This window comes from Eumetopias jubatus, unplaced genomic scaffold (assembly GCF_037043125.1).
Source record: "Eumetopias jubatus isolate StellerSeaLion01/CBP00866 unplaced genomic scaffold, mEumJub1_p1.0 scaffold_12, whole genome shotgun sequence".
NCBI lineage: Eukaryota > Metazoa > Chordata > Mammalia > Carnivora > Otariidae > Eumetopias > Eumetopias jubatus.
In genome coordinates this window covers 10,150,831-10,174,565 of record NW_028274818.1, presented here as the reverse complement: position 1 = coordinate 10,174,565, position 23,735 = coordinate 10,150,831, and the positions used below count along the sequence as shown (strand labels likewise).

The window sequence follows — 23,735 nt, the reverse complement described above, 5'->3', positions numbered from 1 at the left end:
CAGAAAAGAAGAAAGGTCTCAGATTAGTGACCTCAGTGTCTGAAAAGAAATAAAGAGCATAAATTAATGAAATAGGAAACAAAGGAAAACCAATGAAAACAAAAGCTGGTTCTTTGAGATTAATAAAATTGATTAACCTCTAGCCACAGGGATCAGGGAAAAAAGGAGACACAGCCAATGTTTGTGATTAGACAGGAACATTACTACAGGTTCTTCAGAAATTAAAACAATGAAAAGGGAATGTTATGAATAATTTACATCACTTAATTTGACAGTTTGGATGAGATGAAGAAATTCCATCTAAGATACAAATTGCAAAAGCCTACTTAACAGATGAGAAATTCCATCTAAGATACAAATTGCAAAAGCCTACTTAACAGATGACCTAAATACCCTATGACTATTTAAAGAAATTGAATTAATTGTTAAGAACCTTTCTACAAAGAAAACTCCAGGCCCAGATGACTTCACTGGTGAATTCAATTAGACCTGTCAGGAAGAAGTGATAATTCCATACAAACTCTTCTAGAGAATTGAAGATGGGAAAATACTTCCCAGTTCAAACCAGACAGAGCTATAAGAAGAAAAGAAAACCACAGACCAGTACCTGTCATGAACACAGGCACAAAAACTCTAAATAAAATTTTAGCAAATCAAGCCCAACAAGATACAAAAAGGATAATACATAATGACCAACTATGGTTTATGCCGAGAATGCATGGTTCGTTTAACATTAGAAAATCAATGTAAGTCACATATTAACAAATTTCAAAAACAAAATCCAAATATGCAGCTCGACAGACAAAGCTTTTGGAAAAAATCAAATTGTTGATTACTGATATTAAAAAAAGAAGTGGTAGCAAACTAGGAATAGAAGGGGGCTTAAAATAGCCTCTATGAAAAACTTACTAACATCGTACTTAGTGGTGAATAATTGAATGTTTCCCCCTAAGATCAGAAACAAAATAAGGATGTCCACTCTTACCACATCTATTCAACATTATAGTGGGGCACAGTGCACTAAGGCAAGAAAAAGAAACAAAAAGCATACAGATTGGGAAGGAAGGAGTAAAACTGTCTTTATCTGCAGATATTGAACATCTATTAATAAAATCTGGTGGAATCTACAGTTTAGTAAGGTTTCCAGATAAAGATTAACATCTAAAAGCAACTGTATTTCTGTATGCTAGCTATGAACAATTGGAAATTGAAATTAAAATCTGTGTGCAATAGCATCAAAAAATATGAAGTACTTAAGGATAAATCTGGCAATACTGTGAGACTTATAATTGAAAACTATAAAATATTGCTGATAGAAATTGAAGACCTAAATATGGAGACATATACCTTGTTTGAGAGTCAGAAGACTAAGTATTGTTATCATATTGTCACTATGACAAACAGTATGTCAAATACTAAGCTCCCCACTTTGATCCCCAGAGTCAACATGATCCTGATCAAAATCTCAGCCTGGGTGGCTCAGTCATTAAGCATCTGCCTTTGGCTCAGGTCATGATCCCAGGGTCCTGGGATCGAGCCCTACATTGGGCTCCCTGCTCCACGGAGAGTCTCCTTCTCCCTCTGCCTGCCGCTCCCACTTCTTGTGTGCTCTATCAAATAATAAAATCTTTAAAAAAAAAAAAACCTCAGGATTTGTTGGTAGAAAACAACAAGCTGATTGTACAAGTCATATAGAAAATTTCAAGGACCTTGAACAACACAAACATGACCTGATTTCAAGACTTACAATAAAGTTATGGTAATTAGAAGAGCATGGTATCAGTATAAGATAGACAAAAAAAATCACTGGAATAGAACAGATGGTCCAGAAATAGATTCATACCTGGCAATGGACTTCTGACAAAGGTGGAAACACAAGTGGAGAACGAGACGTCTGTTCAACAAAGAGGACTGGAACTATTGGATATATCCCTGTGCAAAAAATTGACTCATGCCTCAGTCATAAACATAAATGAACTCAAAATGCTTCATTGAAATGAATGCAAAGCCTAAAACCAGAAGAAGTTAAGCAAAGATTTCTTAGATTTAACACCAAAAGCAAGATTCATAAAAGAAAAATTTCATAATTTAGATTTCATCAAAATAAAAACTTCCACTTTTCAAAATACACTGTTAAGTGAACAAAAGGCCAAACCACAGATTGGGGGAGAATCATTGCAAAGCATATATGTGAACAAGGACTTATATCCAGAATATATAAAGAACTCTCAAAACTCATTCATAAGAAATAACCCAGTAAAGTTAACACTTCACCAGATTAAGATGTGTGCATAGGAAGTAAGCACATGAAAAAATGTTCAACATCATTACTTCTCAGGGAAATGCAAATTAAAGCCACCATGAATTATCATACATACTTAATAGAATGACTAAAATTAAAAAAGAATGATTTAAATTAAAATACCAAGTGGTGGAGAAGCCGGAAATAATACACTGCTGGTGGGGATGTACAATGGTACATCACCTTGGAAAACCGGTTGTTAGTTTCTTAGAAAGGAGTATGTCAAATGCTCCAACCATCCCTTTGCTAAGCGTGTACCCTTGAGAAAATAAAATCTGCATCTACATCCATCTACTTGTATATCAGTGTTCACAGCCCCTCTATTGGTAAAAGCCAAAAACTGGAAAAAAACTCAAATGCCCATCAACAGCTGAATACATAAGCAAATTGTGCTAGATCCATACAATGAAATGCTACTCAGCAATAAAAAGGAATAATAACCTATTGATGTATGCAGCAACATGGGTGAATCTCTATGCTGAGTGAGATAAGCCAGAGAAGTAGAATACATGGTGATTATGTATTCCGTATATAAAACTGTAGGAAATGCAAACTGTTAGGATAGAAATTCTGCTTGGGGAGGCCCAGTCAGCAAGTGGCAGGAGGTGGGATAAGACTTGGATGAGGAGACTTGTGGAGGTGAAGGATATGTTCAGTTTGAATGTGATGAAGTTCTCACATATGTATTCGTATGTCAAAACTTACAGATTGTGCACTTTGAATATGTGTAGTTTACTGCATGTGAGTTTTACGTCAGAGCCATAAAAAATACGTATTTTGTCTCATTACCTTTTTTTTTTATAGTGTTTGGAAGAAAATGTTTCATTACCTTCTTATGTAAAAAGTAGTATTCTATACTTTTCTCCAACCTTCTAAAAAAAAACATTGTAGAAACCATACACTAGCAGTATATAAAATTTATTTTTTTCCATTTTCACAGTATACTTTAGTGTATTGAGCAACTCTTCTATTGATGGACATTTTGGTTGTTTGCAGTCTTTTGTTATTATAAATAATGCTGGAATAACATAGTTTTGTTCATTTATCTTTTCAACATTTGTTTTTTTTATTTTTTTTTAAAGATTTTATTTATTTATTTGACACACAGAGAGAGATAGTGAGAGAGAGAGAGAGAGAGCACAAGCAGGGGGAGCGGCAGGCAGAGGGAGAAGCAGGCTTCCTGCCTGAGCAGGGAGCCCGATGCGGGGCTCGATCCCAGGACCCTGGGATCATGACCTGAGCCGAAGGCAGCGGTTTAACCAACTGAGCCACCCAGGCGCCCCTTTTTCAACATTTGTTGTTGTGTCCACAGTATCTTTGAGATCTTTAGAAGTGGGATTGTTGCATCAAAAAGTAAATACACAAGTAATTTGGGGAGATATTGCTGAATTCCCATTCATAGAGGTTGTGTCATTTTGTATAACAGTGAGCCATGTGTGAGAGTACTTGTTTCCCCTACATTTCTCACCAATTGAGTATGTTGTCAGATGTTTAGATCTTGCCAGTATAAGTGAGAAATGGTATCTCAGTGTAGGTTTAATTTGTATTTCTTTTATTATGAGCTGAGGCAGAGCATGTTCCCATGTTTGTGAGCTGTTCCTGTTTCTTTTCCTGAGAACTGTTGATTCTTTTATTTCAGCTCATTTTTTCTATAGGCTGTTTTCTTCTCTGTTTACTTATACAGTTCTTTATACTTTAGGAATATTAACCCTTTGTCCCTAATGTTACAAATATTTTTTTCTCTGGTTGTCATTGTCAAACTTTTTTGACATTTTGCATTTTTTTGCGAGCAGGGGCTAGACAAGTTTTTTATTTTTAAGTAGTTTGCAAATACTTTCTCTTGGATTTTGAGGCATAATTAGGAAAGTTTTGCTCATTCATAATACATCGAGAAATTCACCCGTGTCTCTTCTAGTACTTTTCATTTTTTTACATTCAGGTTTCTGATCATTTGGAATTTATCCTTATGAAAAAGATCCAATTTTAACATTTTCCATATGGCTTAGTTACACTAACATCACTTACTAAAAAGTGTCCTTTTCCCCAGCTGACTTTTATTGTATCCCAAATTTTCAATGCAGTTGGGTCTATTTTTGGATTTTCTGTTCTGTTTCATAATCTATCTGTATTCTTGGGTCAAGTTTCTTACTGTTTTAATTGCACAGCCTGCTTTCACCTCCCATCCCACCCCCCCTCCATTGCTCTTCTCTTTGAGGATTTTCCTGATTGTTCTTGCTTGATTGTTCCGAATTGCCTTTATATTAAACTGGAAGACATACCTTTAAAGATTTACAGACATCATTTTTCCTCCGGGTTAAATGTCCCCAGTTTTTTCAACTTTTACAACGTACCTATGCATAATCCTCGTCCTTTTCCACAAGTCACGTAACTATAAAATACAGGATCCTTGGGTATGGTGTGGTACTGACATGGCTCCTTAGAAGCGTTATTCCCGGGCATCAGCAGGAATGTGAGACAGTGTGAGCATGTGGAGTAGGAAGAGGAAAAGCTGAGCGGGGGACTAGGAGATACCGGGGAAGGCAGGCGTGTGTGTGTGTGCGTGTGTGTGTGTGAGTGTGTGAGATACCGGGGAAGGCAGGCGTGTGTGTGTGTGTGTGTGTGTGTGTGTGTGAGATACCGGGGAAGGCAGGCGTGTGTGTGTGTGCGTGTGTGTGTGTGAGTGTGTGAGATACCGGGGAAGGCAGGCGTGTGTGTGTGTGTGTGTGTGTGTGTGTGAGATACCGGGGAAGGCAGGCGTGTGTGTGTGTGCGTGTGTGTGTGTGAGTGTGTGAGATACCGGGGAAGGCAGGCGTGTGTGTGTGTGTGTGTGTGTGTGTGTGTGAGATACCGGGGAAGGCAGGCGTGTGTGTGTGTGCGTGCGTGTGTGTGTGTGTGTGAGATACCGGGGAAGGCACGCGCGCGCGCGTGTGTGTGTGTGTGTGTGTGAGATACCGGGGAAGGCAGGCGTGTGTGTGTGTGCGTGCGTGTGTGTGTGTGTGAGATACCGGGGAAGGCAGGCGTGTGTGTGTGTGTGTGTGAGATACCGGGGAAGGCAGGCGTGTGTGTGTGTGTGTGTGTGTGTGTGTGTGTGTGTGTGATACCGGGGAAGGCAGGCGTGTGTGTGTGTGCGTGCGTGTGTGTGTGTGTGTGAGATACCGGGGAAGGCACGCGCGCGTGTGTGTGTGTGTGTGTGTGTGAGATACCGGGGAAGGCAGGCGTGTGTGTGTGTGCGTGCGTGTGTGTGTGTGTGAGATACCGGGGAAGGCAGGCGTGTGTGTGTGTGTGTGTGTGTGTCTTTTTTTCTTTACTCGGGGGCGGGAGAGGCTGCTCTCCCGTCTGGGCAGTGGGACCGGTGGCTGCACGCAGAGGGACACAAGGCTGGCCCTGAGGGGCGTGAGCGGGGCGTATCTCTCCAGCCCGTGCTCCGCTTCCTCGTAGCCCCCGGGACCCTTTACGTGCGCGGTCTCCCCCAGCTTCTGCGGCAGGTGAAGCTTCCGTCAGCGCGCGTCCCTTAGTTTCTTCTGCGCAGGTCGCCTCGATCGACCGTTGGCTTTGGTCCGCCATGGTCCCGCCCCCTGCGTGCCCGGCCTCCGTAAGCACGTTTACGTCCTCCGAGGGGCATTGTCTGATGACGTGTTTTCCAGGAGGCGTAGGGCGGAAAGTACCAGCGGCGGAAGGCGAAGTTCACTCCCCGGGTCCGCCTCCTCAGCCGGCCCCTTTTCGAAGAGGAAACGGTGGAAGAGTGGGCTCCAGTGCTGTTTCGCGGGGGGACGTCGCCTCCGCTCAGCTGTCCCCACACAATGGACTCAGTTCCTGCCACTGTACCTTCTGTCACCGCTTCCCCCGGGGACTCGGAACTTCTGGGACCCCTGTCGGTCCTCTACGCAGCCCTTATAGCCAAGTTACTGGAGGTGACGGTCCCCATTCCCAGGGAGGGACCCCAGCTCTGGCAGGCGGGTAGACGAGTTGTGAGCGGAGTTGGCGCGCCGACGGGTCGAGGGAGAACTGGAGTGGGTCAGGCCGGAGACAGGCAAGACGTTGCAGTGCTGTTTAGGGAGGCCAGGGGGAGTGATTTTAAGAAGGTTTCGTCACTTGTTAATTTGTTACTGATTTCTTAGATTGTACCAGGCGCTATGTTATTTTCTGGTAGACAGTCACAATCTCTTCAGGTCCTTTTCCAGTGACCCCCGGCACTGTTGTGGGGTGGGGCCGGTATGATAGTTATTTGTGTGCTTGTAGGGGGCAGTGAAAGTGTAGAAGCAAGCAGGTGTTTAATGCAACTGTATTCGAGGAAGCATTTAAAGTAAAGGCACTGCGTTATGTAGAAGACAGTTAAATTCAGAGCAGTCTGGACCGGTTATCAGGAGCCGTCTGAGCTTACTCAGCATTTATTTTTACATAAGGGTAGAATAAAGATTTAAAATCTTAAGAGGAAAAGCACATTACTTGGGCTATTTGCTATCATCATTTTGGTTTTATTTGTAGCCATAGAAGTTGATTATCTCTCTTAGGGTGTTCAACTTTGTGTTTTATGTGCCTTTTTAAATTATAAAGAGGAAAGTCTGATCCGAAGAGATTCTAGACATGTCCTAGACAACATGATGTTGTAAGTCCTATTGCAAACTGGAAATATGTGTTCAGCTTAAAGACGTTTAGATTCATAATATTCAAAAACACTTCAAGCCAAACAAAAAATATGAGGCTGCCAGTATCCCATCTTTATTGAAGCAGTGGAAGCTACTGAAGGGGGGTAGTTATCTAATGGAGGTCGGTTTAGAATTTCTGTGGATGATTCCTTGTGACTGTTCTGTTCTAAATTCTTCATGGCTTCTTGTTATTTCCAATATTTCTGTTTCAGTTAGTTGCTACATTGCCTGATGATGTTCAACCTGGGCCTGATTTTTATGGCTTGCCATGGAAGCCTGTACTTATCACTGCCTTCTTGGGAATTGGTTCATTTGCCGTCTTCTTCTGGAGAACTGTCCTTGTTGTGAGTAAATTAAACTTATACTTTGACTCATCAAGACAGCAGATATTTTATAATCACTAGCCCTTTTGTTTCTTTTTCAGTTACTAACATCTACACGGATGCTTATAATCTCAGCTAACCTTGTGAAATAATTCAGTGTAATCTTTGTTGGTAAAGACTTAAGTGAACAAGACAACATGTATAATCTTAATGGGAAACTTTGATTTATAAATCTTAAAATCTAAGGATTAAATGTATATGTACCTACTTGGGCACATGTATATGTTCCTACTAGAACTGGGAACTCTTACAGCCATCTTGAAAAGCAGTTAAATAATATGTATCAGAAGACTTAACATTCATACCCTTTTATTATAGTATAAAACCATGTCTAATTAATGTATCCTAAAGAAATAACCAGTCATGCATTAAAAATCTTGTATAAGGGTGTTCAGTGAAACACTAGTTGTTAGAGTGAAAACTAAATGATCCATAGTAGGGGAATTGTTAAATTATTGTACATCCATGTAATGGGATAGTAGGTCACTCTAAATTTGTTATTTCAAAGATACTGGGGCCCAGAAAATGCTCATAATTTAATAGTAAGTGGAAAAAAACAGAAATCAGGACTGTAAAATATAAACTGTGTGTTTTATACACACACACACACACACACACACACGCATAGAAAAAATGCTACAAGACAACAAAATAGTAAATTTCATGCCAGTTTATCTAGGATGGTAGGTAATTTTGTAGTATTTTTCTATATGTATCTGTTTCAGAGATTTTTCTAATTTGGTCGCGTGCTGTTGGGCTCATAAAATATATTTTTATTTGGAAATACAGATTATGTAGTATCCAAAGACACACTATGAAATTTTTATTTCTTAAGAGTCTCTTCCCGGGCAGAACTTGTCTTTTGTCTTATCTATATATGCATGCTCATATATACTCATTCTTGTGGCTGTGTTAATGTCATTTTGTTTCATAATTATCTAACATAACAAGAAAAAATCATTCTGTATGAATGAGCTTTGCAGATGAGAAGCTTTCAGGTTCATTTGAAGCTTAACAGTTAAAGTAGCCAAAGCATTGGATGCATGTCTTTCTAAGAGTATTTCTTTTTCTGATTTCTTAATTTTATCAGACATATCATTGTTCATAAGCTTTCTCTCCTTGCACAAGTGATGATAAAATCACTTAAAAAGAAAGGTCATTTGCTTGGATTCCCGGGAACAGTCCTCTAACATCATGGGACTTTTCCTCAGATGAAAGGAGAAAGGGCACATAGAAAGGATGAGTGGAAAGGGAAAAGGTGAAAACGTGTTTTATTTCCCACTCTTGTTTCTCCCCTCTTAAAAATCCTAACATCTGTTTACGTTTTCACAGGGTGATGCAGGCTTTATGTCCTAACTGCTGCTTCTCAGCCTCAGCATTTGACTTTGGAACCTTTGGTCCCTGCTCTCATTTGCTTGCTTCTTGCTTCTTCCTCCCTCCTCCTGCCTACTGATTTGGGTGAGAGGAGAGGAGAAGCTTTACTGTTTCATTAGCAAGGCTATTACATGGGAAAGACAGTCATTTCTTTCCAGTTGGAACTCTGAATGCATTTTTCTATAGCAACATTATTATACCTGATATTAGATACTGTAATAGTAATGAGATAGCTTGGATGATTTATGGACTGAGCTGAGTATCTCATTACCATTTATAGCTTTTGAAAAGTGGAAATAAATTCTGGGTTATAAAGACATTCGGTCGCACAATTTTTAAAAAAAATTGAGTACTGCTTAGATTTTTTTTTTTTAAGATTTTATTTGTGAGAGAGAGCGTGCACAAACTGGGGAGGAGGGGAGAGAGAAGCAGGCTCTCTGCAGAGCAGGGAGCCCGACTGGGGGCTCAATCCCAGGGCCCTGGGATCATGACCCGAGCCGAGGGCAGAACTCAACCGACTGAGCCACTCAGGTGCCCCCTGCTTAGATTTTGTAACCCTATAATTCAGTGCTGTCTTTAGAGAGGATTTAGAGGTTAGTTGTCATTTCTGTTGTTGCTTGTGCATTTTCCTCTAGCGGTCTTCTTTCCCTGTCAGTTTGATGACCACTTTTTTTAGGGGTTTGGGAAAATCAGATGATCTATCATAATTATTAGATCTCTAAATTCAGCTGGTTGCCAACTTGTAATAGGATTTCAAAGATGTTTTCTGGTGAGGGAGAGAGACATATCTTAGTACAAAGATTGTGCCTTTAATTTTGTTTCCTGAGAGTTTCTTTGAATGATGATTGTTTCTAGACCTCATTCTGGCTATTTGGGGTTGTCAAATAAATGATTTGGGGTAAAAGAAGCATTAGTATATTTAATATGAAAATACCCATTTCCATTATTCATTGTTTTTTTTAAAGATTTTAGTTGAGAGAGGGAGAGTATGAGAGAGAGATCATGAGCAGGGGGTAGGGGTAGAGGGAGAAGCAGACTCCCCTTGAGCAAGGAGCCCAATGTGGTACTCAATCCCAGAACCCTGGGATCATGACCTGAGCTGAAGGCAGATGCTTAACTGACTGAGCCACCCAGGTGACCCACATTTGAAATGCTTTTTAACCTTTTCTTATTTTTTTTTTTAAGATTTTATTTATTCATTTGAGACACAAGAGATAGAGCATGAGCGGGGGAGAGGCAGAGGTAGAGGGAGAAGCAGGCTCCCCACTGAGCTAGGAGCCTGATGTGGGGCTTGATCCCAGGACTCTGGGATCATGACCTGAGCTGAAGGCAGACGCTTAACCATCTGAGCCACCCAGGCGCCCCTAACCTTTTCTTATTTTTTAATCCTATGGATTATTACGGTGAACCAAACTTATAAATTTTCATTTTGTTATGATTTGACTATTGTATATAATATTTCCATAATACTATATCATTTCTGTTAATAAAATGTTTTGACATCAAATTTAATTTTATTTTTCTTCTAGGTAAAGAATAGAGTATATCAAGGTAAATATTTAGGCTTATTCTCTTGTTTGTACTCTTCCCTCAGTATTGGTGTTAGATATGAGTTTATGTAAGCTAGAAACTAGATACAGTGACTTCTGATGTCTGATTGACTTACTCACTCCTGAACATTTGACTAATCCTGGGTTACTAGCTTGGATGACAGAGAAGATGGTGATATTACCAACCGAGATAGGAGATGAGGTGGAACAAATTGTGGGAGTAGGAAGATGATTAGTTTGATTTGGGGCAGATTGGCTTTGTTGATTTCATGCAAATTTATTGCATGTGAACAGTGTTCCTGTGCTAATGGTTTAATTGATACAGTATATATTTAAGTAGATAATTTGAGGAATAGAGATGTAAATCAATGTGCTTGTCTTTTTTGTCTTTTTCTTTTTGCAAATGACATGTATTTGAAATGATCACATTTTCTAAGAAGACAGGTACTCCATGAAGGGAAGGGTATCAAGCTAAAATACTGTATTATATTTCCTATTTTTGAAATAAATTTAACTTGGAATCTCACTGAAAGAAGGGCCCTTATTATATTTTTCTTATTTTAGTAGTATTTTTACACCCTTATTTGCCATTAACTGCAGGTTGCTTTCTTAAAAGCATAAGTGTTATGTTAAGAAGTTCTTTTTTCTCATAGTGCTAGATAACATACTGCTGATACATTGGGTAATTTAATTTTATTTAGTCATCATAATAATCTTATGGATTTCCCCTCCCCTTTAGTCACTGAACAGCAAATTTCTGAGAAGTTGAAGAATATCATGAAAGAAAATGCAGAACTTGTACAAAAATTGTCAAGTTATGAACAGAAGGTATAATTATTCTTTCATTATTTCAGTATTTCCCCCTCATGATTCCCACTTGAATTATTTCCTCCTGTGTTAATTTCCCACAAACCACCAGAATCTGAAGTAATCATCATGTGTAAAGCACAGCTTTCTGCTCGAAGGGGTTTCCTACTCAGAGAGAAGTTTTGATACCTCTGTGATTTATATTTCTGAATTCTGCGTGCTTTATTTTATATAGATTAAGGAGTCAAAGAAACATGTTCAAGAAACCAAGAAACAAAATATGATTCTGTCTGATGAAGCAATTAAATTTAAGGTAAAAATCCCTTCTCTTTTTGAGATTACATTCTAAAAACAAAAGAAAATGTGTAGTTACTAATTTTGATGTCTTTTTTAATAGGATAAAATCAAGAAACTTGAAGAAACTAATGAAAGTCTGGATGATACAGCTAAAAATCTGCGTGTTATGTTGGAATCTGAGAAAGAACAGAATGTCAAGAATCAGGACTTGGTGAGAGTTTTGCTGCAAAGTGTTAACTGCAATTTAGCTTTCAGACTGTTCTGTAGGTAGGGTGGATTGAACTCTGCATTTTCCCATGCTGTAACCAAAGGAAGATTGGGGGACAGGGAAGTTGAACCTACATCCATCCGTCTTCATGGAATCTTAAATGCTAATACCACAGGCTGTTTTTTTCATGGTCCTAGGAAGTATTTTTGTCCTCAGCCCTGGATAATTTCCATATTGCTTGGCTCTGCCCTCTGAAACATGTAGAGCAATGAAGAAACCATAGCCCCATTGAGTAGTTCTAGTACTTTCTTTTGTTTTGCATGATTCCTTTTAAAAACAAGCCTTTTAGGACTGTTTCAGAGCTACAGGAAAGTTGCAGAGGGTTCCCATATATCACACACCCAGTTGAGCTTGTGACCTGGCTGACCAGGTATTTGCCAGGTTTCTCCACTCCATATTTACCCATTCCCACTCTTGGTGTACTGTTCACTTTGGAAGGAAGTACCTACGCCCAGCCTGTGGTTAAAAGAGTGAAGAGTATGCTCCACCTCCTTGAGGAAGTAGTACCTTCACAGATTATTTGGAATTCTTCTGTGAGATTTGTTTATTTGTCCTCAAGTTGAACCATTTTTAGTTCAGGCAAGAGAATTTTTAAAGTGACCTTGGGGATTTTTTTTCTTTACCAGTAGGAAAAACCGTTGGTTTCAACTGGACTACTTGAAAAATTTTTTCTTTTTTCTTCTTTTTTTCCTGCTTTTTTTCACCTTTTTGTCTGGTCATCAGCCACATTATCTCATAGCCAGGAAGGTTGTGCATGACACGTAATAGAGCTCCTGTTATTTTCTTCTTTCTCTTTTTAATTTTATTTATTTGTGAGGGAGAGAGACGGAGAGAGATAGCGTGCAGGCAGAGGGAGAAGCAGGCTCCCAGCTGAGCAGGGAGCTTGATGCAGGACTCGATCCCAGGACCCCGGGATCATGACCTGAGCTGAAGGCACAGGCGCCCCTATTTTCTTCTTTATCTCTCTACATTCTTGACTTTTCTCAGCTAAAACTGAATCACCTGCTTTTACCTGATATGTAGGGGATGGCTCTGGGATAGCATTTCATCTTTTTAGCACATATCCTACTGTTTCTACTAAAATCCTAATACATTTTTTGTGTTCTTCTTCCACATGGCAGATATTGGAAAACAAGAAATCTATAGAGAAATTAAAGGATGTTATTTCAGTGAATGCCTCAGAATTTTCAGAGGTAAAGCTGCCTATAATTTCTACAAGATGTCAATAGGGTATCTTAGTTTTGTAGAGGAGCAGACATTTGATTATGTGCTAGAATATGCAATAAATGAAAACTGTATGACGTCTAATTGGGAAAGTATAACACCCCTCCTTTGGAATTAATTCACTAATAGGAGTGTTTTGCATTAGGTTCAAATTGCCCTTAATGAAGCTAAACTTAGTGAAGAGAAGGTGAAGTCTGAATGCCATCGGGTTCAAGAAGAAAATGCTAGGCTTAAGAAGAAGAAAGAACAGGTAAAGAAAAGTTGATGTCCTAGATTATGTGAACTAGGGGACTCTGAGTATCATTACCTCTTGAGTATCTTTTCTCAGATCTGTTTTTAAGGAAATGAAATATGTATGTAGAATTCTATTCTTAGATATGGAAAGTTTAAGCTCCCAAAATTGAGTGCATGTATATATTCTCCATCTGTTCTGGATTTTCTGTTCTCTACAATGTCTTATAGCATCAGAGTGTTTTTAGTCTTTGTCTTGCCAAATACCAACCAATTATTAACTTGAATAGCCTCAGTGGGATGATGGATTTGCTTCTTAACCAAGGAATTAGGTATTTATGACCCTTTTTTGAGCAATTACTGCTTCACTAACCAAAGGAAGGTTACATGATCTGGAGTGTGGACATGGGAGACAGTGAGATGTGCTCTTCCATTCCTAATGCAAGTGAATTACTTGAATGGGCTGCAATTTTTTGAATGATACAATAACTGGATTGACTTCTTGATGGCTCTCATGTTCTTACTGCGGTTCTGAGGGTAGGAGCCACTCTCCCCCCTCTCCCTTCACCAAGGCCTCAGTCCATAGTGACAGGCCAGAAAGTAGCATGGCTCTCTGCTTCCCTGTTTCATGCACATGGTCCTGATGTGTCCAGTGCAAAGAGCCCTAGCCTTTGGAAATTCATGTGTTTTACCTTTTCAGTTGCAGCAGGAAATCAAAGATTGGAGTAAATCACATGCTGAGCTCAGTGAGCAAATCAAAGCATTTGAGAAATCTCAGAAAAATTTGGAAGTAGCTCTTACTCACAAAGATGATAATATTAATGTAAGTTCATTCTCTTGACTACATGCTTAATTGTCATGAAATCTATTTGAGAAGCTCTTTCTAATGCCCCTTTACTTCTCTTCTAGGCTTTGACTAATTGCATTACCCAGTTGAATCGGTTAGATTGTGAATCTGAATCTGAGGGTCAGAATAAAGGAGGAAGTGAGTTAGATGAATTAGCAAATGGAGAAGTGGGAGGTAAGTTTGGTTTCAGGGAGGTTGGACCTCCTTTTTTTTGTTCCTGTCTTTACACGATGCTCCTTTTTGGCTAACTAACTTCCTCTTTTTTTTTTTTTTTAAGATTTATTTATTTTAGAGAGAGAGAACGAGCAGGGGGAGGGGTAAAAGGAGAGGGAGAGAATCTTAAGCAGACTCCCCACTGAGCAAGGAGCCCAACATAGGGCTTGATCTTAAGACCCCAAGATCATGACCTGAACTGAAACCAAGAGTTGGGCGCTTAACTGACTGAGCCACCCAGGTGCCCCTGACTAACTTCCTCTTAAGTGTTAGTTGTAGATGCCTTATCAATGGACTTAGAGACACCTCTGTGTGCATTGGGCAGAGGTGGGTTGCAGGGCTGTGATAATAGCAGTGGCTGTGCAGTGAACAGGGTCCATCCCAGTGAGGACTGTTTGTGCACAGGAGCGAGGGCAGCATAGCTGTGACTTAAACCTCTCAGTGTGAACACCATTCAGTAGGAGAAATTTATTTCTCAGTGCCGTGGGGGTGACCTTTGAATTTAGTGCTCATCATCTCTGTAGCTCTGCAGTTTTAAGGCCCACAGCCGATTTCAGGAGTACTAAAGTCGGGGAGCCATAAACTAAGGCCGCGAGAGTGGACCTAAAGGGTAGCAGTGTTTACTGATGAGGGATATGTTTCTGGACACCGTTTTTCAAATCAGATATTGCTTGCACAGTGGGCATTTTCAGCCACACCTGGTAGCAGATTCAAGGGGAGAACGGAAGAGGAAGTCTTTCTAAATAAGATACATGACCAGGTGGACATAGATCTGAGCAAGAAAGAAGAACCTTCGTTCACACATCCCTTCTTGTTTGAGAATGGCACGGATAACACTTTTCTTGTACAAACTGGGAATTCACTTTTTGAATCTAAGTTTGCAGTTCTCTTAAAAGTCATGAGGCCTAATTAGTTCTCTTGGTTGATTAGTTTTTACTTTGAATATTTGAACATAGTAAATGTTTAGTTTTGGGGAGATCAAGAAAATACAGTTAAAAAGCAAAGGAGGAAAAGGCAATTAAAGCTTTTTGTATTTTAGGTGACCGGAGTGAGAAAATGAAAAACCAAATTAAGCAGATGATGGACATTTCCCGGGTATGAGCTTTTTTGTGGAGTACCGTGAGTGCCTGTGAATTCTCACTGTGCCTCCCTTGTAAGGATAGTTCTCTCTCTTGGAATTTTTAGACACAAACTGCAATATCAGTAGTTGAAGAGGATCTAAAACTTCTACAATTTAAGCTTAGAGCCTCGATGTCTACTAAATGTAACCTGGAAGGTAGGCTGCTTCCTGAGAAGGAAGTGCTGAGTTTCTCACCCCTTCCAGCGCCACCCTCTCCGCCAGTTTGCCAACCCAGTTCACGTACCCAGCTCAACCGTTTTATCCCTTCCAGACCAGATAAAGAAATTAGAAGATGACCGCCATTCACTGCAGTCGGCCAAAGCCGTGCTGGAGGACGAATGCCAAACCCTGAGGCAGAAAGTGGAGATTCTGAATGAGCTGTATCAGCAGAAGGAGATGGCTCTGCAAAAGTAAGATGTTCGTGCCTGGTCGTTAGCCGTCTTGTCCTGAAAGTGAATGTGTGGACTACTGGACAGAATGTTGTCTTTTTAAAAGATTATTTGTAGGTTTTTTTCTATTTGTAATGAGTAGGAATTTGTCTGTCTTCCTTTCTCGTTTCACATAATTTGTGTTTTCCTTTCCACTGGAATCGGTTGGCAGGAATTGTTGCCTGCAGTTTGCTTGGCAGGGAGTGGTTTACTGGTGCGGGAGGTTCCTCTGTGGCGCGCTTGGTGAAGGACCCAGTCCCTTTCGTGGCTCCACCACGTCCTTGACTTTCTTTCTTTGTGGCATTTTAAGTACGTGTGATCTGTCCTGTGTCTGTTCTAGTACTTCTTAATACAGCCTTTCAGAATCCTGAGTGATTTGCAGGACATGGTGTTTAGTAGAGTAAATACTCCAAAAGGAATATTTCGTTATTTGAAGGTATCCTAAGTTTTGGACTTTAGTCAAATGCTCAGATTAAACGTTACATACTGTAATTGTGGCGAGGATGTTTGGAGTTTTAAATATAGGCATACCTGTTCAGTGTGCATATTTAGGTATTAATCTCCTGAAACCTCCATCTCAAATCTGAAGTTAGGTGTGTGTTTTGAAAGAAACACTTTTGTAGTTCATTGTAAGTTTTTTTCTCCATAAAAATACCCGAATTCTCTAAAAGTAGGTTGTCCATGGCGGTGGCTATTCGTGTTTGCTTCCGTGCTTTACTCTGGTAGATACGGCAGCCTCTGAGGAGGCTTATCCTGCTGAGCAAAGTTCATGTTTTTTAAATGCTCAGGCTGCTATTGCCTGATGCCATGAAACATCGAAAGCATACCACTAATGCTTTCTTGGATTCTTTGCTCACCATGCAGTCAGTTTCGATTTTCCAGATTTTGCTCAGGCCCGCTCTAACTCCCTGGCCTGTTCTAGAGAAATATTTCTAATTTCATTACCTTTTTTTTTTTTTTTTTTAAGAGCACTTCTTTGCCACCATCAGTTATCTTAATTTTCTGACAGTTGTTTTTCTTCATGCTGGTCATCATGGCACTGTTTTACTCTGTCCAGTGTGTCTGGTTTGTACCCTGCTCTCCATGCCCAAAGCCTGGGTTGGTTTGGCCCCCATCCTCTTTCCTGCCAGTTTGTGACTGGTCCTCTCGCCACCTGCCCTTTCTCATACCTTCTGGGCTCTCATTCATTCTCTGTCAGCCTCAAGTGGACTTCCTTAAAATGCAAGTCTCTGCATGGCCTCGTGTGCTTAAAATCTATCAGGAGTGCTCCATTCTCTTCTGGATCAATTCCAGACTCTTGCATAGGCACGCAGGACACTTCCCCTCAGGTGTCTGGAGCTGCTTCTCCAGGTGCATTTCCTGCAGTAGCTTCTGATGCTTTCTGACCCGAGCCACACTGAACAGACTTCCTCAACCACTCTGAGCCTCATTGTTACTATGTATGCTGCTTTCTCTGCAATAAAATGTCTTTTTACAGTTTTTCCTCCTGGCAGTCTCTGCCCATTGAAAGGTTTATGTTCCTTAAAATCTTTTCTGGAGCGTGTTGTAGCATAAATAGGTACGTAGCTATAGAGACTGGGTGAATGCACATTTTTTCTAGACTGTAACTCCTCTCTCTCTCTCTACCTGTGACTGGGGTGCCGAGCTGGCTCACTTGGTAAAGCATGTGACTCTTGATCTCAGGGTTTTGAGTTTGGGCCCCACGTTGGGTGTACGTATTACTTAAAAATAAAAAAATTTAAAAAGTGAAATAAAATAAATCTACCTGTTACTATTTGCTTTCTGTTTGATGGCCTGTTCTGTGTTCCTGTATTTCTTTCTTCTTTCTGTGTTTTGGATTGTTTGAGTGTTTTTAATAATTCTGCTTTTCTGCTCTTTAAGCTTGGTAGCTAAAGGTTGCTCTCTCTCTTTTCCTGTAATTACCCTAAAGACCACAGCATGTGTCCCGAACCTGTTACAGGGTGACATACGTGGATGGATGTACCTCTTTCTGGGCTTTAGCTCCTGTCTGACTTAGATGCTATTTGAATGACATCTCAATTCTCTACACCTAAACTCCAGAGACATTTCGCTGTCGTACTACAGCGCTTTCCGGCCAGCATTCGTTCTGCTGACACACACACAGTTCCTGTAGCTTTTCGTTCTCTCCCACATCTGTAGTCTTTCATTGGGGGTCCCTTTCATTCTCCTTGAAGGACATCCTTCAGTGACAGATAAGATCAGTTTATCTTTGCATGAAAACGTCTTTCTAAGGATCGTTCTGCTGGCTGTAAAATGCTTGCAGTTACTTAATTTCATGACTTTGAAAATCACCAGTTACTTTCTGGTTTTATAGTTCTTTGAGGAGTCCAGCATCCGTCATCTTTTCCCTCCTCAGTATCTCACCGCTGCCCTTGCAGCCTTCAGTCATTCTTTCTGGTTCTTCAGCAGTGTTATTGGGAGGTGTTCAGGTGTGAGGGTGTGTGTTTGCCTTTTTTGTTTCTCTACCCTCTCCCCATCTCGTTTGCATTTATGCTGCTTGGGGTCATTGGCACCTCTTGATTTTGGGGGCCTTTCTTTGTGTATTGATTCTGGTTTATTCTCTCTCCTTGCAAGGTTCTGTTTAAATTTTTTTATACTTCCTCTGTGTTTCCTACACTCTTATCTGAGATGCTGCATTCTGGATGGCGTTTTTTCTGACTGGTCTCCCCATGTCTAAGATCTTACTCTACTTTGTCACATCAGCTGCTAAAATCATTCAGTGAGGGTATTTATTTATTTGAGAGAGAGCACATGCAAGTGTGCACGTGCACAGGGGGTAGGGGGTGTAGAAAATCTCTAGCAGAGTCCTCTCTGAGTGAGGAGCCTGATGCGGGGCTCGATCCCATGACCCTAAGATCATGACCTGAGCCTAAATCAAGAGTCAGACGCTTAACTGACTGAGCCACCCAGGAGCCCCTATTTTTTGAGTTTTTAATTTCAGTTACTATATTTCAATTTTATAGGTTCTGCTAAAATTTATAATTTTGACTTCCACTTCTTTGAATATATAAGCATTATTATTTTAAAGTCTGTGTAATGATTTAGCTATGGGTCCATCCCACTTGTTTTTTAGATTTTGATTGCAATGTCTTGAGTGCCTGGGCAGTTTTGACTGAGTGGCAAAAGTTGTCTATAATAATCCTAGAGGAAACTAGAGGTCTAGGATGACGTTACTTTCCTACAGAAAAGATTTGAGTTTATTTCTAGCATGAGGTTGTTACTTTAATCCAGTCGGCAATTCAGGTCATTTAAAAATGGCCTTGTCCCTTCAAAGGACACTCTGTTGCCTGTTTGCACAGCTCTTTCTAGTCCAAACTCAAAGCCTCGGACTTTTACTGGAGGTCCCCCTTCATTGGCAACCTTGAACTCCATTTTTCTTTGAACCCAGATATGTTGAAAGCTCTGTTTAGTCTCCTTATGTCTCCATTGTCTTCAGTGTGTGGAATGAACCTGGGGGAAAGGTGGCTTCAGATGGCCAGGCTTTCTTGTGATTGTGAGATTCCTTTTTCTTCTGGAGCTTGGCCTCATATATTAACTTGTCAGCTAATATATTAGCTCTCTGATGCCTTCAAGCACACTTTTTTAAAGATTTTATTTATTCATTTGACAGACACAGCGAGAGAGGGAACGCAAGCAGGAGGAGTGGGAGAGGGAGAAGCGGGCTTCCCACAGAGCTAGGAGCCCGATGTGGGGCTCGATCCCAGGACCCGGGGATCGTGACCTGAGCTGAAGGCAGACGCTTAACAACTGAGCCACCCAGGCGCCCCCAAGCACATTCTTTATATTTTTGTCCGATGTTCTAATTGTTCTCAGTATTCTCAGACCAACTCATTCATTACTGGAAAAAAGATTCTGATTGATCTTTTCTTCAAGACTCCCATTTCTTACCTCCCTTCCTAAGCCAGAGTCAGGGATTTTTCTGTTGTTATGTGCATCTTTTACATATTAAACTGTGAGCTCTGTTAGTGCAGGGATAGTACTTTGCCCGTACTTTTGTAATAGCATCTTAGGAGGTAACCAGTATAGTATAGCCATTAATAAAATAACTTTGCTGAGTATTGAATGGGCAGTTATAAAAGAATACATAAACCTTTTTCTCTTTCCTGTTATTAAACTTTTTAACCATATAGTTCTTCTCATTTTGCTTCTGATTCATAGAAATTTAAATTTCAAGTTAAGTATCTTCTGAATTAGACTTCTAGGCAAAGATGTGCAAGGATAACAAAATAGCATTTTTAAATCCTTAAATGTTGCTACCATTGCAATCTATTTTATATATATATATGTGTGTGTGTGTATATATATATATTTTTAAGATTTTATTTGTCAGAGAGAGAAAGAGAGAACAAGCAGGGGGAGAAGCAGACTCCTTGCTGAGTAGGGAGCCCAGCAATCTATTTTATAGTAGATGGGCATCTTGAGCTTAAAGGTTAATTGGGTTAAAACCAGTTTCCAGTAGGTAAGACCCTGATTTTAGAACAGTTGTGATTCTTTTTTTTTGTTTTATTCACTAGATATTACTAATTCCAAGGTTTTTCTCTTTCTCGAATCATCATTCCATTGAAATAGGTAGTAGGAGTTCCATATCTGAAGTGTGGGCATGTTCTGTGGTTAATTGCATGGGTTAGAAACTAGAAGACACGTTTTAAAAGGCATTCTTTCTTTCTCTGGCTGTCTTATCACCGTACCCATTTTGGATTGAGAGACGGTTCTTCCATGGTAAAAACAGGGGAAGTAATTACAGATTTTTCTGTGGTAGGAATAAGGGAAGTGTAATTACTCCTTGCTTTGGCCTAAGAAGCTTAATTGTGTGAGGTTGATCAGCCATGGCCTTCCACAGTCAAGTAACCTTTCAACGTGTTAAGCACAAGGAACTTGCCCGTGGGTATTGAGTGTGTTTGACATTTGCTAAACTATTTACGAGAAAAAATTATAAGTCAAAATGCAGGTGATTTGCCGACAGGCCAGAGATTGATTTTTATCCTGGAATGGCAAGTTTGAATTCTTTCCTGACTTTGTATAGTGTGTGCGTTTTAGAGGGAAGGGGAGGTGATTGTTTGAGGCATTTAGACAGACTGCTGGAAGACAGAAACACGTCTGACTAACAACTGATTTGGTCTTAGGAAACTGAGTCAGGAAGAGTATGAGCGGCAGGAGCGAGAGCAGCGACTGTCAGCTGCGGACGAGAAGGCGCTTCTGGCTGCGGAGGAGGTGAAAACGTACAAGTGAGTTCAGCTGCAAGAGCGGGGTCTGTGCTGGGGGGACTGCTGTTGATGTCTTAAAAACTGTGACGTGTAGAACAAAACCGCACGGAACGTAAATAAATGGTCAGAGGATGTGAATAGTTAATTCCTGTGAGAAAAAAAACGCATTTTAACAAAGGGAACAATGTCGCATTAACAACCATTGCCGTATACCCCGTACTGGCAGGACTGTCAGGGAACTTGGTTCGTGCCGGGCGCTTCTGTGTGTTGGAGGAATTCTTGCTGGAAGCCCGCTTGCTCTAGTGATGATTCCGGAACCATTCCAGCGGTTGTGCCACTTGATAGACCCAGTAGTCACAGCTCTGGGCAATTTCCTATGGCTGTCCTTAAAGGAAGAAGCAGCTTTGTGGAGGAAGATAGTCATAGCAGGATTGCTCGAGAACGTTGAAGAACAGTCAAGAAAATTAGTGTGTCAACTCAGACTCTCCAGCCATTAAATAATGAAATTAGGTAGTCTTAGTTTTGATCGTATTATACTCTTACTGTAACCACGTGAGGATGTTTCTCTGCGTAGTGCGGGTGTTGCAGGAAGCGGGGGCATGGTGAAACGGTTTCAAATTTTCATTAGTTGCACTTTAATTGATAAAAGCAAGTGTGATTCTTAGGCGCAGAATTGAAGAGATGGAGGATGAATTGCAGAAGACAGAGCGCTCATTTAAAAACCAGGTAATTCTGCCTTGCGGCTGCAGGCTTCTTGGGTGTCTGACAGGCTGGTGGGGGCTGCGTCGGTGAGTCCTCACACGGGGTCATCGTGCGTTGTCTTTTTCAGATTGCTACTCATGAGAAGAAAGCTCATGATAACTGGGTAAGATTGTTTTTTTCTTTCCTTTATTGCGTGTGTCGTCGGCCACCACTAATTGGGATGTTTGTCTCCCGTAGCTCAAAGCTCGGGCTGCGGAAAGAGCTATCGCCGAGGAGAAGAGGGAGGCCGCCAACTTGAGACACAAGTATGTGGTCTGGAATTCCAGTTTCCCAGCGCGCTCGGGTTTCCAGAGGCAGTGCTGCTTGGTATCTCCTAAGGCACGGAGGTTGTATTTCATAGTTAAGTCCGTTCTTTCTCTGTATTCAAGGTTACTGGAATTAACCCAGAAGATGGCCATGCTGCAAGAAGAGCCTGTGATTGTGAAGCCGAGGCCAGGCAGGCCCAACACCCAGAACCCTCCGTGGCGAGGTGGGCCGCACTTTTGGGGGCAGCCCCCGAGGCTGTTGGTGTGGACTGTGTGTGCGCTACCTTCTGGTGCTGTGTATCTTCGTTCTGATGCCCTAGAAGTCATCCCAGAACTTACTAAGAAAAGAAAGGTTGCCTCAGAGTGGTAACAGTTCCCTGTCGTCTTTAGGTCCTCTGAGCCAGAATGGCTCTTTCGGCCCGTCTCCTGTGAGTGGGGGGGAGAGCTCCCCTCCTCCAACGGCTGACCCGCCTGCGAGACCTCTCTCCGCTACGCTTAATCGAAGAGATATGCCTAGAGGTGAATTTGGTGAGCATTCACATTTTACCTTGTAGTAAACTATTTCTAGAAGTTCCCCCCCCCCCGCCAACATTTTATTTGAGAATTCTTTGTTGTTGTTTTAAATTTAAATTCAATTAATTAACATACAATGTGTTACTGGTTTCAGAGGTAGAGTTCAGTGATTCATCAGTCTTATATAACACCCACTGCTCATTCCATCATGTGCCCTCCTTAATGCCCATCACCCACTTATCCCATTCCCTGACCCCCTCCTCTCCAGCCACCCTCAGTTTGTTTCCTATCATTAAGAGTCTTTTATGGTTTGTCTTGAGAATTCTAATGCAAGCAACGTTTTAGAATTTGGGTCTGTCCAATATAGGGAAGAAAAACTCTTAATTTGTCTTGGTGTGTAGTCTGCCACAAGATCTGCGTTAGAATAGAAAGCATTTATTGTTATTAACACTAACATATAAGTATTATAAAATAAATACATAAAATGTGTAAGTAAGAATATATAATTGTTACTGTTTGTTTTTTACTTTTTTACTGTGAAGTATAAGTCTTTATCTTTACGTTTCTATGGAGTTCCTCTTTTGGATATTACAAAAGTAGCTTCAAGACTGTATAATTAATGCAGCATACATCCATTTCTCGTGAATACACAGCTGTGAGTCTGTTTCTAATCAAAGACACGTCTGTAATACTTGGTAAGATATGAAAGACCACACAGACTGAAAATATCAGCCTGTACAACTGTATCAGGCCTGTAACTCGAAGCACCAGCTGGTGCTGTTAACGTGCAGGTTTTATTGCTGTTCTTTCAATCCAGCAGTTCTTGTTTTCTTTTTTTTTTAAAGATTTTATTTCTTTGACAGAGATACAGTGAGAGAGGGAACACAAGCAGGGGGAGTGGGAGAGGGAGAAGTAGGCTTCCCGCTGAGCAGGGAGCCCAGTGTGGAGGCTCAATCCCAGGACCCTGGGATCATGACCTGAGCCGAAGGCCGACGCTTAACCGACTGAGCCACCCAGGCGCCTCTCTTGTTTTAATTCTTTAACTCTGCGCCTAAGTTGGGATTTCCCCTCATGTATTAGGAGACCCATTTTAATGTTGCTTTCTAGGTAGAGTTGAACCCTAACCTGTCCACAGTTGGTTTGTTTCTTCTGAAAAATCCATACAAGGGCTCTGTTCTTTCTTTCTCAAGGGTCAATGGACGGACCTCTGCCTCGTCCTCGTTGGTCATCTGAGACATCCGGGAAACCCTCTGCCTCTGGTAAGGGATCTGAGTGTGTTCAGAGTCTAAAATCATGGAAG

General features: G+C 40.9%; 1 protein-coding gene across 5 annotated transcripts in view; it reads left to right on the top strand.

Moving 5' to 3' along the window:
• MIA3 (MIA SH3 domain ER export factor 3) overlaps positions 1-23,735 on the top strand; it is a 57,082-nt gene that overhangs the window by 29,650 nt on the left and 3,697 nt on the right. For 3 of the 5 annotated variants that reach the window (XM_028104688.2, XM_028104691.2, XM_028104687.2), the window contains exons 7-25: positions 7,161-7,292; positions 10,235-10,256; positions 10,995-11,083; positions 11,298-11,375; positions 11,460-11,570; positions 12,749-12,820; positions 12,997-13,101; positions 13,783-13,905; positions 13,992-14,103; positions 15,182-15,237; positions 15,328-15,418; positions 15,534-15,672; positions 20,835-20,936; positions 21,581-21,641; positions 21,745-21,780; positions 21,855-21,922; positions 22,046-22,146; positions 22,313-22,450; positions 23,626-23,694. In XM_028104688.2, coding sequence (XP_027960489.1) covers positions 7,161-7,292; positions 10,235-10,256; positions 10,995-11,083; positions 11,298-11,375; positions 11,460-11,570; positions 12,749-12,820; positions 12,997-13,101; positions 13,783-13,905; positions 13,992-14,103; positions 15,182-15,237; positions 15,328-15,418; positions 15,534-15,672; positions 20,835-20,936; positions 21,581-21,641; positions 21,745-21,780; positions 21,855-21,922; positions 22,046-22,146; positions 22,313-22,450; positions 23,626-23,694 — 1,705 coding nt within the window. Of the gene's footprint in view, positions 1-5,954; positions 6,214-7,160; positions 7,293-10,234; positions 10,257-10,994; positions 11,084-11,297; positions 11,376-11,459; positions 11,571-12,748; positions 12,821-12,996; positions 13,102-13,782; positions 13,906-13,991; positions 14,104-15,181; positions 15,238-15,327; positions 15,419-15,533; positions 15,673-20,834; positions 20,937-21,580; positions 21,642-21,744; positions 21,781-21,854; positions 21,923-22,045; positions 22,147-22,312; positions 22,451-23,625; positions 23,695-23,735 lie in introns of those variants that run through there. The other 2 variants (XM_028104689.2, XM_028104692.2) reach the window with 1 other exon arrangement.